This window comes from Haplochromis burtoni, unplaced genomic scaffold (assembly GCF_018398535.1).
Source record: "Haplochromis burtoni strain Fernald_Lab_line unplaced genomic scaffold, NCSU_Asbu1 Contig_3, whole genome shotgun sequence".
NCBI classification, from domain to species: Eukaryota; Metazoa; Chordata; class Actinopteri; order Cichliformes; family Cichlidae; genus Haplochromis; species Haplochromis burtoni.
This window is the reverse complement of record NW_024582364.1, coordinates 4,117,832-4,137,644: the sequence shown is the minus strand read 5'-3', so window position 1 is coordinate 4,137,644 and position 19,813 is coordinate 4,117,832. Positions and strand designations below refer to the sequence as shown.

At 37.6% G+C, this 19,813-nt stretch overlaps 1 protein-coding gene across 1 annotated transcript; it reads left to right on the top strand.

Moving 5' to 3' along the window:
- Positions 1-927: 927 nt before the first annotated feature.
- rb1cc1 (RB1-inducible coiled-coil 1) lies at positions 928-18,910 on the top strand. Its single transcript, XM_005912607.3, has 23 exons — positions 928-1,308; positions 2,456-2,588; positions 2,678-2,804; positions 2,887-3,057; positions 3,228-3,430; positions 3,869-4,283; positions 4,383-4,553; positions 4,636-4,820; positions 5,646-5,832; positions 6,883-6,964; positions 7,057-7,121; positions 7,226-7,329; positions 8,771-8,897; positions 9,144-11,074; positions 11,519-11,705; positions 14,348-14,456; positions 14,653-14,947; positions 16,330-16,378; positions 16,475-16,522; positions 16,947-17,005; positions 17,219-17,346; positions 17,703-17,773; positions 18,010-18,910. Exons 2-23 carry the CDS (start codon positions 2,518-2,520, stop codon positions 18,085-18,087), a joined length of 4,863 nt encoding a protein of 1,620 aa, XP_005912669.1. The 5' UTR covers positions 928-1,308; positions 2,456-2,517; the 3' UTR covers positions 18,088-18,910.
- The last annotated feature ends 903 nt before the right edge of the window (positions 18,911-19,813 follow it).

Here is a 19,813-nt window from a genome sequence, read left to right as displayed (position 1 = left end):
TTATTTATTGATTTTCTGATTATGTTCAGATGTTATGTAAGACGGTGTTCTATAAAGTCTTATCTTCCATAAGAGTTGGTGATAAACTTAATCCCCAAACTAGCTTTTCTTTGCAGCAGTATCATGCACACACTGCAGCCTTAACCACACCCCTTCTCATGTTGCAGCAGATTGGGGTTTTTTTCTCGTTTTTTCCCAGAATACACCTGGAAAAGTGCAGTGACGAATGCATACTGATGGAAAATTTAGCAGTATGTTGAGAGCATACTTTTTAAAACTATTCAGTAAAAAAGCACATTTTGGTTTATTCATTCATTCATTTTATTAATTCGATATAAATATAGAAATATATACCTAACTTGAAATTTTGAGACAATAAATTACATTTTTGACTCGACTATGCCTGACAATTATTTATTTATTGAATTTTTTTTTAAGTGGTGGAAACAAGTAAAATATTGCATTAAAAACAGCACAATAAAGTAATTAAATAGTAAAACTGTATTTATAAAACTTATTAAAAAGTTATAAAACTTTTTTCATTAAAACTTTTGATAGCATGATTTTACAACAAAAAAGACAGCATGGTAAGCCAAACATAAGTAAATACATAAAAGAAATGAAGCAAAGGTTCCTCATCATTTCAAATTTAAATATGAAAAAATTAAACTTTGAAAATTATAGAAAAAAATACACAAGAAGTACTGTGATAAGGCCAGTGAATAAGTTACTTTAAGAAAAAGTTTATCTTTGTGCTGAAAATACTACTGTGGTGATAATAAAATGTTCAGTTTTAGTATAAATTTGTCAAAGGTAATAATAATAATAATTATTATTATTAATTTATTATTTAAAAAGAGTCAGTCCTCAGTCTGAAACAGGAGTTACTCGGCTTGTGACTGAACTCTGAATGCTTTGAGTCGTAACGGATGAACGAGTCGTTCGCGGATTTCCCATCCGCAGATGACAACAACAAAACAAGCACAGCTACTAGAGAGGGTGTTAGCGTAGGTAGCCACCTGAGATAAACAACTAGTGGTTTAGTCCGTGTGCTACACCATTACGGCTGGAGTTTGCCAAATTAGAACGTTATTATACTGAAGCATGCTTACTTTGTGGAACTAATTATGACTGTCAGTTATTCTACTCTGGTTTAGTATACCCAACATTAGCTGAGGGGCTTGCTAAGCTAGCTCTATGTATGCCAATCCAAAACGGGTTAGCTAGCTAGCTAGAGTGCTAGCTTTTTAGCTAGCCAGCTCGCCAAGGCGAAGCCAAGAGCGAGAAGAGGGAGATGAGCAAAGTGAGGTAAGACTAAAGACGTCGTTTATTTTAAAAATCCGACATGATATCTCATTCTCATAAATTATAAATCCAAACTAATGATTGTAATTCCTCTGGTTTATGGTTCTAAATTTGTCAAATTTGTCGACGTTAGTGTTGACTATCTTGCGCTAGCTCGTTTTAGCTAATAGCCAGTTAGTCAACGGGTTATTATTGACTAGCTAGCCTGCTAGCAGCTGTTGGTGACCACTTCTTCGGTGTTTATGATGATGGACTGGAGGCCTGGAGGTTATTAACAGCGGTTGAGTGTTTTCAGTAGACATAAAAATGGCAAACATGAACCCCGGTACCGGAGTATGCCTAAAGGATTGGAGGCCCCGCAGATATACAAACCGTTAACGTTGTTAAAGACAATTAACAGACAAGCAATTCAGAAAGCAGTGTGGCTTTTAAGTTGTTTATCGTTGTAACGGCTAACATAGCGCTAACTATTTTGTTCTATCTTCAACTATAATTAGCGCAGCCCATTTTGCATTATTAATTTCAGAATAAACGCAAACCCGTGTGAAGAATCTACTACTTCAGGTAGTTTCAAAAGACAGATTGTGTCTTTGGTTAGAATAATATGTTGGGTCACTATCTGGTTACCAAACAACTAGCTAATAGCCCAGCCTACCGTGTAGTGACTCAGCTACCAGGCTAATTATTCGGTAGGAAACAATGCACGGGCTGTCTTTGGAAAAGCAAAATGTAGTTATATTGCCTTTTTGTTGTTGAGTTAATTTAAATGACTGTACTGCATAAGCACACTCTATAGACTCTGTAAATTATATTGTTATAACTACTTATAACATGCGGTGTAACAGTATAATATCAGTACAATGTAAATATTACTCAAGTAGTTTTGTGCTCTGAATAAATGGCACCATTATTTGTCTTCAGAATAGAATAGAATAGCCCTTTGTTGTCATTGTACATGCACAACAAAATTATGGGTGCTCCACACCAACTTTGCAGGGATAAAATATTAATGGTAAGACAGCAGGAATAAATAATAAACAGGAGAAATAAATACAATCAAGAGGAATATATAATTCAATTTAATGATTTCAGGGATGTTTTTATTGTCTGTTCTCAACTACATTTTTTGCATTATTGTGTAATTTTGCAGGGTTGTGGTGAGTGACTAAATGAACAAGACAGGCAAGAGGGAAGAACTCTGGGAGATCAAACATGAAGTTGTATGTGTTCCAGGTCAACAATGGCAGCACACTGACATTTGATACTGACCTTGCTGTCCAAACGTAAGAAGCTGGCATTGTAATATTAATCTGAAACAGTGGTCAGTACGCCTTGCTTAGTGTGACCTAAAAAGTGTTTTCCCTCTTCTCAGTGTACAGGAGCTCAAACATGCCATCCAAGCCAAATATAAAATTGCAATTCCACATCAAGTCCTTGTTGTTAATGGAGGAGAATGTATGGCTGCAGAGAGACGGGTCTGCAGCTACAGTGCTGGCACTGTGAGTTTTTCAGTTTGTTAGGTGTTGATTTTATTTCCTTGAATATATATAATGCTCTAAACACTGTTATTTTTATCTATAGGAAACCAACCCTATATTCCTGTTCAACAAAGAGATGATCTTGTCTGACCGGGATCCAACGATCCCCAAAACCACCTTCTCAATTGAGAGTGAGATTCAGGTCAAGGTGGAGGAGTCTCTTTTGATGCCAGCTGTCTTTCACACTGTTGCCTCTCGAACACAACTTGCTCTGGTAGTTAACAACATTTTTTTAAACCTTGGCCTGAAAAAAGTTTTTGAATGTATTTGCCATGAAATGTTTTTCAACTGAATTTCTTTACAAGAAATAATAACTAATCAATCATCTGTAGAATACTCTGAAAATGTTCTAATGTTGAGTTAAATATTTGTTAATCCCTCCAGGAAATGTTTGAAGTTGCCAACAAACTTTGCTCTTTCTGTGAACGTTTGGTTCATGATGAACACCTTCAACACCAAGGCTGGGCTGCTATAATGGCGAATCTGGATGACTGCACCCTATCTTATCAGAAGTTGCTTATAAAATTCAACACAGCTTATACAAATTATCAGCATGATCTGGAGGAAATCAAAGTGAAACTTACAAAGTAAGTGTTACTGTGTAACTGTGTAATGTAAGTAAGTGTTGCTTTGCTGATCTTTTTCAATAAGTTTAAACCTAAAATGCAAAATATTGTGTTTTTATTGGTAAATAAGTCTACAGAGAATATGCTAGAGGAACCATTTTAAATAATGTAGTTATAATGTTATTTTTTTTAAAACAAATAAAATAGTAAAGAAATTGAACAAGTCTCAACTCACAAGAAGGTTGATTCTGATCATCTGGATGTAGTGTTTTCAGTCGGAGAAATGTTTCGTCACTCATACAAGTGCCTTCTTCAGTCTCAGCTGACTGCAGGTTTCTCCAACCTTATAAACAGTAAATTTGCACAAAGACTGAAACTAGAATCAACCTTTTGGGATTTACTTACCTGGATGAGCATGCATCAAGACAAGTCTCAACTCACCTTTTGTTATAATTGCAGGTTAGGGACAGCAGTTTCAGTAATGGCCAAGATACCTCTGCTGGAATGTTTAACACGTCAGAGTTACAGAGAGAGCATGGAGAAGTCCAGCTCAACCCCTGCAAAGGATTCAGATGAGACGGAAGAAGAAAAATCGACTGACTCTGTGCTCTGCACAACTGAAACACAGATGCCCTCTAAGTCATCAGCATCCTTCTCCGCTTCAGGGACAGCCACTTGTGAGCCAGCTGAGGACCAGGAATCAAATGAAATGACTGACAGTGGTGGCCTGAGAGCTGCACTATTAGATGATGACACACCAGAGCTCACCAACCCGTCCGTGTTCAATGTTACATTATTAGATTGGATCAACGTCCAGGACAGGCCCAATGATGTGGAATCGGTTGTAAGGAAATGTTTTGACTCCATCAATAGGGTAAGTCATTGATCTATTTTTAAAAAGGTCTTGGTGGATTTTTAAATGTGCTGTGTTAAATTGGAATAAGAGGTTTGACTTTGATTTTGTGTCTTTCAGCTTGACCCGCGGACCATTCAGCCTTTCCTAACAGAATGTCATGACACAATTTCCAAGCTAGATAATCAAAACATGAAATCCATCAAAGGGCTTGAAGACAGGTTGTATGCTCTAGACCAAATGCTTGCAAGCTGCAAGAAGTTGGTGAATGAACAGAAAGAACTTGCTCAGGTATGCAAAGAAAAGCAGTATTAAATAGTTTTCTCTGCTTTTTGTTGTGTTATGAATTGTGCTCACATGTTTTTGCTTCCAGGGATTTTTGGCCAATCAGAAGCGGGCTGAAAACCTGAAGGATACATCTGTTCTGCCTGATTTGTGTATGAGTCACACCAACCAGCTGATGATCATGCTGAACAACCACAGAAAGCTGCTGGAAATTAAAAAGAAGTGCACCACTGCCAAACAAGAGCTAGCAAACAACCTTCAAGTCAGACTTAAGTAAAACCGGAAACCATTTCTTCTTCCATATTAATTGCTGATCCTGACTAGGGCTGTGCGATATGACCAAAATCTCATATAAGACATCTATCGTCTGATAACAACATAAATTACAAAAATTTTACATTTTCTGTAAATTCTGTGAATCTCGGGCAGCTCGACTTCCGTGAAGTGTTTCCAGCTGGGTGTCGCGTACCTGGAGTCAAGTGTTTTAATTTTAGACATAAGTTGTAGCGGCTGCCGTTTTCTTTGTGTTTATTACACAGCGTGCTGCGGGGAAAAGCCTGCTCTAACGTTTGAGTCTAAGGTTTATTTTTTTAGCACCTGACGGCTCTTTTTTTACTTCTCATCTGTGAATACTCTGCATACTCTTTCACGTGATTCAGTTTATTTTGAAAAGTCTCAACAGGAGCTTGAGCTTTATTGTGAAAGGTTGTGGAAAATAAACAAGCGGACACGCGATGGTTTTACTGTTGCTGTTGCTAATGACAGCGCATAAAAACAGGCACTTGTCCGTCTGTAGTGTGATTATATTAAATATAAGAGAAAGAGAGAACTTTAAGAAATTAATATAGCCACTACAGTGACCATCAAAATAATGAAAAAATATTGCCGTAAACAGTGTATTTTGCGACACCATGAAACAAACGATAGCATAAAATGAAATGATAGACGTTTTAATATCGTCATCCGATATATATCGTTATATCGTACAGCCCTAATCCTATGTTTAATAAATTGTACCTTGCTGTATTTAATATATGTTTAAAAAAATGTGATTATGAGAATTATGTTTTCAAATTCTAATGATTGGAATAATTTTAGATGGTGCTGCTACGTGATGCTTCATGCAGACCAGGATGCAGAGAAGCTTCAGGCTCTATTCAGACTTCTAACCGAGCTAATGGAAAGAGTGAGGGTGGTGGAGGCCCTCAGTACCGTGCCCCAGATGTACTGCTTGGCAGTCGTAGAGGTAGTCAGGAGAAAAATGTTCATGCGCCACTACAGAGAGGTCAGTACTGTTATTAGAAACTAATCATGCATTCAGATGTAGCAATTTAACAAAAACAGTCATCTCAATAAGATTTACAGAAATGACAATGTAGAGTATGAAATCATATAATGAAAAATAGTATAAAGTACATAAAACCACATATATAGCCTAAAGAAAGGGTTTCTTTTAAGAAGATTCTGTGTGGGTTCCATCTGGGTATTTACACTTCCTAAAAAGTTATCTCTTTATATTAATTGGTTATTCAAAATTATAAAGATGTGAATCGTGGTCTGTCACTGTGTGTTAGCCCTGCAATGGACTGATGACCCAATCCTGAATTAAATAAGATGAGGGAAATGAATGGATGGATGGTCTTTGGGGGTTTTGTTGTGAGAATTCAGCTCTGTTTCAAGTGTGTAAGAAATAACATTATCAACACAAAGCTGCAACCATTGGGTAGCCTGTGCTAACAGGGGGAATTAAGTTACTGTAATCAGCTATGAAGTGTCTAGATGTGTCCAATTTTCAAACATCTGGCCATTTGTGGTGTGCTGTGTTGGCAGCAGCAGAAAAGAAAATAATGCCTAATTTGTGATATGTTATGACAGCTAAAGATGTGTGACTTGTGTCCAAGCAATGTACTGTCTATGGTAAAGGTGCAAAAAGGGTGCTTAGCTCTGAGAAGGTTTGACTAATAAGACAGATTTTTGATGATTTTGATTAAACTTTCCTTTATTTGAGCTTAATTTTTTGGTCTTTATTATTTCACAGTCACAAGAAAGAATAGAAGTTAACACTTTGTGTTTTGGGAATTGCTTGAAAGATGGCTCCTCTGATTGATGTAGTTTTTGGCAAAAAATGTAACTGCTCGTTTTGACGGACACTGCATACATATTGGCTTTTTTTGAAGAGTGCCTGCAAGCCTTCCATTAAGTTATGTCTAAATGCTCAAATCTAAATAACATTAAAACGATGTTAAGGAATGTAATCTTCTTGTGAAAATGTTTTTGAAACACAATTATTAATTTATTGCATAATCTTAATTAAATTTTTGTTAAATCTTTTCAGTGGGCCAATGCACTTGTCAAGGATGGAAAACAACTGTATGAGGCAGAGAAATTTAAACGGGAATCCTTTGGGAAACTCTTTCGTAAGTGTTTTTGAGAAACTCTGATTAAATAACACACCAATTCCACGTAAGAACAGAATTTTGACCCAGTTACTGTTTTATTTATTATTTAGGAAAGTCTTTTCTCCGAAATCGGTTGTTTAGAGGACTTGATTCATGGCCTCCAACATCATTTTGTGTAAGTTTGATTGAATTATCGTGTGTATCACTTTTTCTTTGTTAGCACTATTGTTTCACACTGTTTGACAGTCTATTGTTTTCATGGTTCTTAATTGGCTATAGACACGAAGGCCAAGAAGGTTTGATGATGAACTTCCAGACATCTCACTTGAGGACCTGCAGTACTTGAAATCTTGTTGTCCTGTTGAGGTGCAGCCTTTCCTCATGTAAGTCACTGTCTTGAATCATTAGTGGTTTTAAATATCATTAAATGGGGTTTTTTGAGAAAAAATGGAAAAACTATTCGTTAACTACCAATAGTTAACATAACTGAATTTATGGTTTGTTATCAAAATAAGCTGTTTAGTGTTCAACCAGTTCCCTGGCACTGTTTGTTGGTTTATTTAAATACATTTATCTTTGGTTTATTTAAATAAATAAAACAATAAAGATATAAAAAGCTTTAGATATGTAAGAAACTGAATAATGAATAAATCATGGGACATGTTGTGGTTGGTCTTACTTGGGGACCAAGTATGTCATAGTTGGAGTTGTTTATAGTTCTTTATGATGGAGATTATGTGAATAATCTGAATATAGTCTGAATGTGGTCTTACAACATTTTATGCAGATTGCACTTTGAAATGCAGGCTCTCTAACGCTGTAGAGCAAAATATTTCAGTTTAAACTAGATATTAAAAGTTAATTTAAAAAGCAGCACGGTGGCACGGTGGTTAGCACTGTTGCCTCACAGCAAGAAGGTCCTGAGTTCAATTCCACCATCAGGCCAGGGTCCTTCTGTGTGGAGTTTGCATGTTCTCCCCGTGTTTGCGTGGGTTCTCACCGGGTACTCCGGCTTCCTCCCACCGTCCAAAGACATGCAGCTTATGGGGATAGGTTAATTGGATAATCCAAATTGCCACTAGGTGTGAATGTGAGTGTGAATGGTTGTCTGTCCCTATGTGTTAGCCCTGCGACAGACTGGCGACCTGTCCAGGGTGTACCCCGACAGCTGGGATAGGCTCCCGCGACCCTGAAAAAAGGATAAGCGGAAGCGAATGGATGGATGGAATTTAAAAATTCAGACTATAATTAAGTGCTGATAATCAGAATCATTATAACTTGGTAAGACTATAAAGTAAAGGTCCGATATGATCATCTATAAGTAAACGATCTAAAGTATTGTTTGAGCTTTATTTTTATTTTCAGTTGCCGTCAGTTGCATTTGTCACTGCAGTGATACATAGTTTCATGTATCGCATAGTTCACAGTTTTAATTCTACTGAATTAAGGCTTTGCTCTTTATTTACCTATTACTGTGGTGATCATGGTCTCAGAACTCTGTTAATTATGCCTTTTCTTTTTCATTCGCCATGTACTCTCTTAACTAAAAGGGAACATACTTGGAGTTGATCAGCCAAACTTTGTTAACAACTGTTTAATCCTTGATTAAGTTAATCAATTCAAGAAATAAGTTTCAGCTTTAGACTCAGTTTGCTTTCTTGAACAGATTCTTGGTGTGAAAAGTGGCCTAAATTTATTCTGTTATCTCTTAATTGCATCAAATTGAAGACCTTCTAAGCAATCTTTTTAAACTGAAGAAATTCACAACATAGTTTTTACCAATATGTCCGTGTTTGTTTAGTTTAAAAAAATCTTTTTCTGCAGGCTTCCCACAGTGTGCAACTTTGAGCCCTTAAATCACCACATAGAGACACTTCACCAGCTGGTCCAAGCTGCGCAGAGCGTGGACGAGATGTCGCAGACGATTACTGACCTGCTAAGTGAACAAAGGGTAATGATTTACCTTGGTTATATTACACATATATGTATTTGCTGTCCTAGTCTGAAATGAACACATAACTTAGAATAACTATCAAAAAGCAAACAATACTGAGGTGTAACTTTAGGTCAAGCATTTTCTAATTTTTTTCTTTCTTTTTTTGTAATACTGTTTAATTTCTCTTTTCGTATTAAGATTAAACTCCAACTTGAAGAATATATTTATTTATTCTTGGGTTTTTTGTTTTTTTCTCCCTAGGCATCTTGTAGTCAGAGTGCCCACAGATCAACTACATTGTCTCCTCAGTCTGAAATGCCTGCTACCACAACAGCGGTGTCGCCCAAAACTCCTTCCTCTCTCAGCCTTCAGGGCCCCAGCTGCCAACCCCTTCATGTTCCTGTCCCAGCTCCTCTAGAGGACTTATCGCCAGACAGCATTGATGCACAAACATTTGACTTTGAAACCATTGGCCATCCAAACATGGATCCAGTCCTACAGCAGGGATCCCTTGATTTAGATTCTCTGGCAGAAAGCCCTGAATCAGACTTCATGTCTGCTGTAAACGAGTTTGTGATTGAAGAGAACTTGACCTCTCCAAACCCTATCAGTGATCCTACTAGCCCTGAAATGATGGTGGAATCTTTGTATTCTTCAGTCATTAACGCTATTGATAACAAGCGAATGCAAGATACCACAATACTAGAGAGAGAGAACTCAAAGATCGCTGTTCTTCAGCAAGTTATTGAGAGGTATCGAAGTGCTGCAGAGGAGTCCCATTCCAGCTTAAGAAATGTAAAGGATGACCTGTGTCATTTACGAGGTCTAGTATTAAAAGAACAACATGACTTTGGCTTTGTTCTGCGTAGTATGAGCACAGAGGTGCACAATATTGTGGACAGCATCTGTCAGACCCATGAACAAGCGTTGAAGGAGCAGCATCAAAGTGAGCTTCTGGCCATACGGCAGGACTTTGAGAAGGAGGTAAAGACACTAACCAAGGAAAACCAAGTAAACCAGAATATTGTTAGAGATGTTCAGCGTGCAATGCTGGAGCTCGAAGGGCTTATGGAGCGCAAGGAGAAGGAACTGACTCAGCTTGAGAATGAGAGAGAGCGATGGATTCAAACGGATGGTATTCAGACTGATAAGATCACCAACCTGGAGCAGAATATCAGTGATCAAGCTGAAGAAAATAAGAAGCTTGCAGCCTCAAGAGACTCTTTGGCCACTCAGCTTGAGAATCTGCACTTTGAGATTGAACGCAGTCAGCAGAAGATCCGACAGGAGCTGGAAGTTGTTGCACAGAACAATTTAAAAGAGTTGGAGGACAGAATGAAGCATGAACACAAGGCAGAAATGGAGACACTGACCAAGGGTAACCACGAGGCTCTGGAAAATCTTGCTGTTGAAAATAGTGTTAAGTTAAGCGAGGCAGCTGATCACCATGCCACTGCTATAAAAGAGAAGGACAGTCAGGTCAAGGACTTGGAGGCTCGGATAGCTGAGCTTGCAGAACTCCGCTGCAAGTTAGAGGTGGAGTTAGCCCTCAAAGAATCAGAGACAGAAGAGTTAAAGCGCTTGTTTGAAGACTCCAGGATACAGCAGGAAGAGGCTGTCAAATCCCAAATAGAGGCTGAGACCAAAGTTCTTGGTGAAGAACTGGCAGTTGTCAAAAAAGAGCTTCAGCTAAAGAATGAAGAGTATGAAGTGGACCTAGCAGAGCTCAGGACTCTCATGAGGATTGAGAAGGACCACTGCATCTCAGAGCTTGTTGACAGACACGAAGAGGAGACTATTTTGTTGAGCAACAAGCTCTCTTCCCTGCAGCAGCAAGCCCAGGAGGCTGAGAGGAACCACGCTGAGCAGCATCGGAAACTTAAAGAGGAATTAGATCAGCAACTGGCTGCTGTCTGTGAAGAAAAAGAAAAGCAACTGAATAGTTTCCAAGAACAGGAGCAGGAGTTGAGGACTGTTATCAGCAGTTTGCAGCAAGAAAATGACCTGCTTTCGCAAAAAGTAGAGCAGGACAGACTTGCATTTGAGAAACATTTAGAGAAAGAAAAGGCCACTGAGGCTGCAGCACCAGATGTCTTTAAAGACTTAGAGCAGAAAGAGGAGATGGAGAAGAGACTCTTAGGCAAGATTAGACAACTTGAAAATGAGCTTCATGAGGTCCGGTCCTCAAAAAGGTAAATGTTTAATCCAAAACAAGTTTGCTCTTCATGTTTCTTCACATTATTTTCACAGTTACAGGTTCATCACTTGGCTGATTAATGTTTTTGTTAGAGGTATTATGATTTTGCATTTTCTGTAAGTTGTTTTTAGTTTTAAATTTGGGTTTTCAGTTTAGTTTCCACGGTTTCCTGTGCTTAGGTTAGTTTAACATTCCTTTTAGTATTAAGTTTAATATTATTATTATTATTATTATTATTATTATTATTATTACATGGGTCGTTTTTTTCAGAATTTAAGATGTAATAAGTTAGGAAAAGTACAGTAATAAAGTGTAATATTGAGGCCAGACATCGTAGGCTCTGGATTTCTATTATCTATTTTTATTTCAGTTAAAGTGTTTTTCATGGTTAGTTTTAAGTAGTTTAAGTTGATAACTTTGTTTGCTATGTGCCTTTCAGTGATGAAGGGTTGTCCCTGCATGCTGACGGACATGTAGATGCTGGAGCACCTCTGTCTCTAGACTCAGCACTACAAGAGCGTCTGCAACAGGAAAGGGCCTCTCTGCAGGCACAGATGGAGCTCATGGAGAAAAAGAAGAATGAGGAGATACAGAACATCAAAACATCACTTATTGCAGAGCAACAGGTTTGTATTTGCTCTTGTTAGCTTATTTTAGGGTTCTGCTTTTGTTGATATTTGTCTACACGGGGGGGAGTGCGGACCTATGCTAACATACTTGTGTGCAGTCTTCCAAAAACCCAACCGCATGTGACTGAACGTGGATGATGCTGTGCATAGGTTGAATGTCTGCTGGTTGAAAACAAGCTGGAACAGAAAAGAGAGCAACAGCGGAGTTCATAATAAACGGGGGAACTGTGGGGGAAAAAAAACATCAAAGATCATCACGCACCGACAGTCACTGCATTGGACACAGCAGAATTTATGTAACACAATTCGGCTCTCTTGTATTTTCTAACTTTGCTCCTCTCTATGTGGTCTTTAAGTCTGACGTTATTAGGCGTTTCTGGGTCCAAACTTGTCAGTGATTAAAGTCAAACAAACACTGCGGCATCACTAAGAGATGAAAAACTGTCTAAATTATTTCATCTGTAATAAAATGATTAGTGTGGCTGCTCTACCAGGTGTAACAATTAAGTTTAACATCCAGGCATCCATGAAAACAGAATTTCTGAAATTTAATGGAGTTAGAAGTTAGCAGGGAGTTAGCTCGCTAGTTTCCATCTAAATATAATATACCAGGTTCTGACTGAGAGATTTCTGAAACAAATTAAGATGTACAGCTCTGCTATCACTTCTGACATAAATGAAGACAGAAAACTGAAGTGTTACTGAAGTTGAACTAGCTTGTATATAATGATATGCTACGTGAATGCTAGCAACACAGCTATGTTAGCATAATATAAACACAGTGAATCCAGAGGATGAATGCTAACTTTTTTCCAGTCGATAAAAACTAACGCAATGGTTAGGGACAAATGTGATTGCATGGCAGGATGCTGTCAGAAGAACAACTGAGATAATCCATCCACAATATGAGGTTAGTTAATAATATACTGCTGCATGAGCTGGGCAGTAGTTACATTGTATGATTTTAAAAACTGAGCGTTAAAATGAATAGTGGTAATAAAACCTGAGAGAGAGGCCGACAGTGATCACTGCCCTTTTTTTTTAGGGGCTTGTCCAGATTAAATAGAAAAAGATACAAGGAATTAAAACATGTTAAAAACGCAACAGCCTTAATAAACGCAGAGTAGTTTGGACCTAGAAGCAGGGTTCATACGTCATCACTTAAAGACCAGATAGTTGGCTAAAGACCAGATAGTTGGCTGAAGACCAACAAGAGCATTACCAAGAGTAGCCCACAGACCGCTTGTTTGTGACACTGCCCCCAGGTGACAGCAAACAGCTATAACATGTAGCAAACGATCTGCAAAACTGTTCATAGACTCTGTGTATGTCGATGAATGGGAATAGTAGTAGTAGCACTAACGTGTTTCCTTGGCCATAGGAGAGTGAATGCAATTAGCAGTGGCCATCTTCATTTAGTCAGTCATAAAGTGTGTTGTAAATGGAAAAAGCCGTTTGTGAAGGGGATAAGACCTAAACTAACTCAGCTGGAAGCAGCATACACACAGGAAGAAACTAGCGGCAATTTGATTACCAGAGACTTGCAGCACTGACAGGCTAAATAACCTTTAGCTGTGCAAAGAGGGGTGGATGCCTATTTAAACTACTGTCAGTTTTGAGGAGAGCAATTATTGCTGCAAACAGTGGGAGCAAAGAGATACCATTGACTGACATGACAGTGCGGGGGATGTATAAGAGGGTTACCAGTGAACCTTAGCCTAAAATGTCCACTATAGTGTCCAGCTGTCAGCTACAAGTGATGCACGGTGACCCAATTTCTTTATATATGCACAACGCTTCTTGTTTGGCAGCAAAGATTTTAGCATGGCAGGCTGCCATGGAGAAATATTAGCAGTAGAAAAAGTGCTTGTCAGTATAGCATTATGGTAGTGTGAAATATTTTAAATACAGTTCATCCTCCCTATAGACAAAAGCCTTCAACATGCCATCAAAACTTTCAGTGTTGACCTTACAACCCTTGAGTACTGAGTATTCAGTACTTAAGGGTCAGATCTCATCCATTTTATAAAACCTACCTTTAGTTTTCTGTCTTTTTTCCCACCTTCCTAAGTAAAAGTAGGGATGACTAATACATTGGCAACTGGATGAATGACACTGTTTACATATTACAGGCCATAAAATATTTTTCAGGATCACCTAGGGAAAGAGAGTCTGGATTTTCCTCTAGGGACCAACTAGCTACAATGCTATGGACGATGAGCAGATCGCTTCATATGTGGACAGACATTTATTTTACTGTGCTATAGATTTTGTATTATTTCATTTACTGTTTACGAAAAAAAAATTGAGGACATCTCACCTTACTTTGCTACATCTCCCTTTGTAGTTGAACCTGATGAGACTGTTAGGAGCACATACAGTTTGATTTCTTTTGTTATTTATTGTCTGGTGTAATACATGGATGTACGATACAAAAATATCAAAATACTAGGAGTAAAAGCTAACAAAACAACTGTAACTCCCATGGCTGCATGCTGATCTGTGTCCTCAGAAATTGGCAATTAAAAATGAAATAATTAATGCTTTGATATAAATGCTCTGTTCTCACTAAAATGGTTGTTAAGCTTGTTAAAATTTTTAAAATGTTAATAATAATAATTATTAATCTTTTTATCCAGACAAATTTCAACACAGTTCTAACACGAGAGAAAATGAAAAAGGAGCAGATCATCAGTGATCTCACGGAGAAGCTGCATAAAGTTACCCAGCAGCAGGAGAAAGATAAAGGTGAGTGTGTACTGTCCACATTGAACACTGTTTTTCTTACAGTTTTGGAAATGAGACATCATGGTAGCACCTCATGAATATTCATTACTTGTGCTGTTCGCTTGTTCTCACTGCCATAATATTCACTTTTAGGCTTTTGTCAAAAATAATGTTATTTTGTGTTTGTCAGTGGTTTTTATTTATACTTTTATTCCAGCTCTGATAGAGAAACTGTCTGAGGACCGGGCTAGTGTGATGCAGGAAAAGAAACATTTGGAAGAGGAGCTCAACCGTTTGCGCAGCACTGCACTGGTGTCCTCTGCCTTCTTCAACCCTAACCCCTCAGCTCAAGATGCCTCAGAAGCCGGAGCAGCAGCAGCTAGAGCTCTGCCCGTTGCTGGGGCTTGTTCTTCTGAGCCCTTCACTGAAACTGACAGATTGGCCTCTGTGGCAGCCATTCGAGATGACGAACATGTTGATTCAGCAGTGGAAGCCAGCATGGTGACCGTCCAGTAAGCATCTACTCTAAAATAAACATTGTGTTTAGAGTCTGAAATACGTCCACGTGATTATGTGCCTGACACTATTACTGTTCATGGGGAAAGAAAAATCAGAGCAGCACATTAGCAGCACGGTTAGGACAGGTATCCTAACCAGTTATCCTATCCTAACCTCACCTGGTTAACAACTATGTGGGCTGCATTTGGACAATGTGTTTATCCTTACTCCACACTTTATATTTCAAACAACATTTGCAAAATATGTAAGAAACCTTCTCACCTGCGCATGATCTTGTAGCCACAGTTTATAGAGAGGTCCATGTAAAAGGAATGCACAGAATTTTGGTTATTCTATACATAATAGTTTTTGTGGAATCTGTGATGCACAATGTAATGTAAGTCCAAAAGTTTGGATAAACCATCACTGGTTAAAATTTTAACAGTATATCCCCTTCAAGGTCATCTCCTGGCGTAGTGATGCATAGCTTGCAGCTCCTGCTTCACTGAGATTGCTCCCTGGATGGCCGTTCTGACCACTTTTATGTGTGCATTTTTTATTTCATCATTGAGCTCACATTTACTTTGAAAGCAGACAGTAACGTCTGCATCAAACTGGCCATACCTCACAAGGCTCATTACTATTAATGACAACCGGGGCTCAAATGACATGACAGATGAATCTGCACTATCTAAACTCAAAAAAGTCCATAAAGTCAGGGGAATGACAGTATTCACAAGAATGTACACAGTAAAATCCTCCCATATTGTCAGGCGCAGTTGATCAGAGTAGCTCCTACAATGAACAATCCCTACAGGTGCAAGAGGGCAGGGAACAATGTAGAGCTTCACAAAAGGACCGTAATGGAACTTGAGGACAGTTTTTGCCTTTTTATAGGTTGGGTAGTGGGATCTCTTTGACTGCACCTTGGATTAAGATTTTAGTTACAGTTTAAGTTGGACAAGGAAACAACGAGAATCTGAGTGTGTTCATTTCTGTGCATTCGCAGTGCTGCAGTACGTGGATTTTATTGCGCCAACATGTTAATCTCAAAGAAATTCATAGTGAAACCTAAAAAGGTTTCCTTCATAAACAGTACGTTTTGTTTAGATGCCGTCAAATTGATTGCGAGCCAGAGAAACAGACTTTTGTGTTGTGTTTCGAGAGCCAACTGTATAAACTAGCCAAAAATGGACGAACAGAAGAGACATTTGACAGTCCAAGGAAGGGAGGCTAGGAACCGAGAGTGTAAGTTAAAATAAATAAATAATTTTTTAAATTCTTAATATTAAGAAGCGCCAAGTGGTCACAAGTCAAAAAATGTTATGATTTATTTATTTAGTTTTACCTTTTGTATACTGCATCTTGTTAATTTTTGTTTTTGTTGTTTTTGTAGTGATACTATGATGTCAGAGGAGAAACAGCGGATAATCTTACTTGAGAGGGTAATTAGACATGCTGCATCTTTATCATTGCATCTGACTGGATAAGAGTTTGTTTGTGTAGGCATGTCTGACTAATTCATTTACTATATGTTGCAGACTTTGCACATGAAGGAAGAAGAAAACAAGCGTCTCAGTCAAAGACTGGTCAGTTTATCATTTTCATTATAGGCTATGAAACAATTTCTCCACCAGGTGGCACTAGCATCAAAGAGTAGAATCCTGACCCAGGAGGCCAGCAAGCTCAGTGAATAAAAATGAGTCTTTAGGAAGAGGATCATTGAAATGTACAAGGGGGTGAATTTTAGTGAAGCACAAACTTGTATACTAATACAAATGTCAAAAATTTACTTTTCTGGTGTGAAAAGATTTAGTCAATACTAATATTGCGTAACCCGAAGACTGGTATAGTTTAGACTATGATATAATTCTGTCAGGTGGTAAAAGTATAAAGTTCAAAGCCTATGTCACAGACAAATGATTTAATAATCCCCAGTGGAAGTCAGTTCTTGTTAATATTATTAATTTTGCTTTGATAACGTGAGTAATGTTGCCCTTCTCTTCTGTGTAGATGTCTCAGAGCATGTCGTCTGTGTCATCACGGCATTCAGACAAAATCGCCATCAGAGAGTAAGTGAATTTAAAAAAACAAAGCACACAGGGCCTTAACATGTCCTTGCTGATGTGTGTGTGGTTTTTCTGTCATTATTGTGTACATTATTATGTATGTAGGTATAATTATACACATATGATTACCGTTAATGTATTTTCTTTTGTGTTTTCATTTTGCAATTCGGTTTCATCATCATTTGGTCTCTTTATTGGTCTTTTTTTATGTTTCAGTTTCCAGGTAGGCGATTTGGTTCTAATCATCTTGGATGAAAGGCATGACAACTACGTGCTCTTCACAGTTGGTCCCACCCTCTACTTCCTCCATTCTGAGTCTCTTACTGCACTGGACCTCAAACCAGGTCAGCTTCATCAAACCCTTTTGAGTTTAGCGTTGTGTCATTGAAATTTATTTTACACATTTCTTTTTTAATAATAAAATAAAAAGGCACGACTGATTGTTTTCTGATTTATATATATATATACTAGTATATATATATTGCAAATCTTATTATATATATATATATATATATATATATATATATATATATATATAGTAATCAAACATGAGAGCTTTGTGTGTTGTGTGTACATGGGTAAATAAAATGTAGTTTAATCTTTGTTCTTGCTACTGATGCTTGTTGGCTTTATTTTGCACATAGAATTGGTGAACATTTTCTTAAGTTTATTTAACAATGCGATTTGTTTTCTTGTTTAGCATCAGGGACCTCAAGACGGCCGTGGGTGCTTGGAAAGGTGATGGAGAAGGAGTATTGCCAGGCAAAAAAGGTACTTAAGTACTAAAAATACTTTATTTACATATTCGATTAACATTTAACCCTGTTTTACTTACAGTTTCAACTGTAGGCCTATAAGTGTCTTTTTTTTTATATATATATTTTTAAATCAGAGTTGGATTTTTTTTAAAGTCATGTCAGTAATGTTCTTACAATTAAGTACAAAGTTTGAACCTTCATTGTTTCTTGTAATGATCTCTCTCTCCTTCTCTTCCTCTCCTTTTTCAGGCCCAAAACAGATTCAAGGTTCCTTTAGGAACCAAGTTCTACAGAGTGAAAGCTGTTCCATGGAATAGAAAAGTATAATAGCCAAGTAATGAGCTAAAATGTATATTTATATAGTTTAATTTTTGAACAGAAACATCACATCATAACTCATAACTTGAAAATCGAAAGACCTAAAAAATGGAAAGAATTAAGATCGCCATCATATGGTTTTGCATTTTATTTTAAAATCCCACCTGCTATCACTTTTTTTGTTCTTTTAAACCCAGATTTGTTATTGTGGACCAAATGCTATTAAACTTATTAGGGCAATGCCCTATACACTGTGGCATAATGCCATCTGACCTGTATGTAAAATTAAACGAAATTTGGATGTTCAATATTAGTTCTCATTATCAGCATTTGTCCTTTTGTGGAAAATACTGTCATTATCAGCATAATTAAATGAAAAATATACATTTATTATAAATGTTTATGGAGGAATGTTCATGGCATGCATATTGATATATTTTCTTTGATTTACTTATCCAGATAAATGTTGTAGTTGGAAATGTAGTTAATGCTGTTTGTTACTCACAAAACAGTATGGCCCTGTGTCAATACTGAAATGTACATTATGACTGACTAATGGAAACAGTCGTCTTTGCAATCCTTGAAATGCACTTTCAAAACAATGCTTTTGTTGATTTGAAAAGGGAAGTTAATTGAGCTGTCAGAACTAAGTAAATATATCAGCACAAACTTCTCACTATCATAGAATATTGATATGTAGAAAGGAATACTTTGTGACTGTGTTTCATTATCGGGAGACATTGTATATTACCCATCAAATCACATGTAACAATAAATTACTGTATTGTAAAAGCTAGAGTTTTGAAACAATAAAGGACTGATCCCAAATGGATTCAATAGTTTTTTTTCTTTCCTTTTCATTCTTTCCTCTGATGCAGAAATGTAACAAATACTTATGTGCACATTAATATTACAGGTGAGATATTTTATGTTTCATTGGGGAGGAGAAAGCCGACAATTATTATTTTTCACTGACACGTCATTCTAACCATTTTGTATAAAACAAAAACAGCAGAAGCTTTTAAGGCATATATAGTAAATGGCACCTATAATGATGATTTTTAAAATTTTCCTGGGGGAAATTCAGGAGTCAATGTGGAATAGCATAGTATAGTGTATTCATTTGATTTAGCATTTTTGCTTTTGTGGAAACATTAATGTTGGCACGGTGCTGCAGGAAACAGACTTCAAAAAGGCTTCAAATCGGGGCCCAAGAACGATGCGGCCCTCATGGAGAAGGAAGCCCACCAACATCACTTTCCCAGTTCACAGCGGGGAGCATAGCAGCTCTCCGCCGAGCACTCTCTACCATGTGGGTCTAGGGGTGTTTTAACAATGTTTAGCTCTATTTTCTCCATTTAGCATAAGCCTGTTGTCACATTTGGATGGCTCCTTCATAAATTGATGGTGTGATTCCTACAATTTCGGGACAGGCCTGAATGACAAAATATGCAACACAACATTCGATACCGAGGTGCCTGGCAAGCACCAACCATGTGCACTGGACAGGCTCTTAGTGTAAATGTTTACAACCCCCCACTGAGCTCAGTGCTGCTGGGAGTCACTCTCATCAGGCTGAATGGGATTTAACACTGCCATGTGTAGTCTCAAGCTAGTCTAGTCTCAAGACTTTTTTTCGTAACATTTTTGAGTTCTTATCTTTAGTAATGAATGTGAAATTTGGCTGCATGCTTAGTAAGTCATAGTGTAGTGTCTGTATTTAAATGGCACCAGT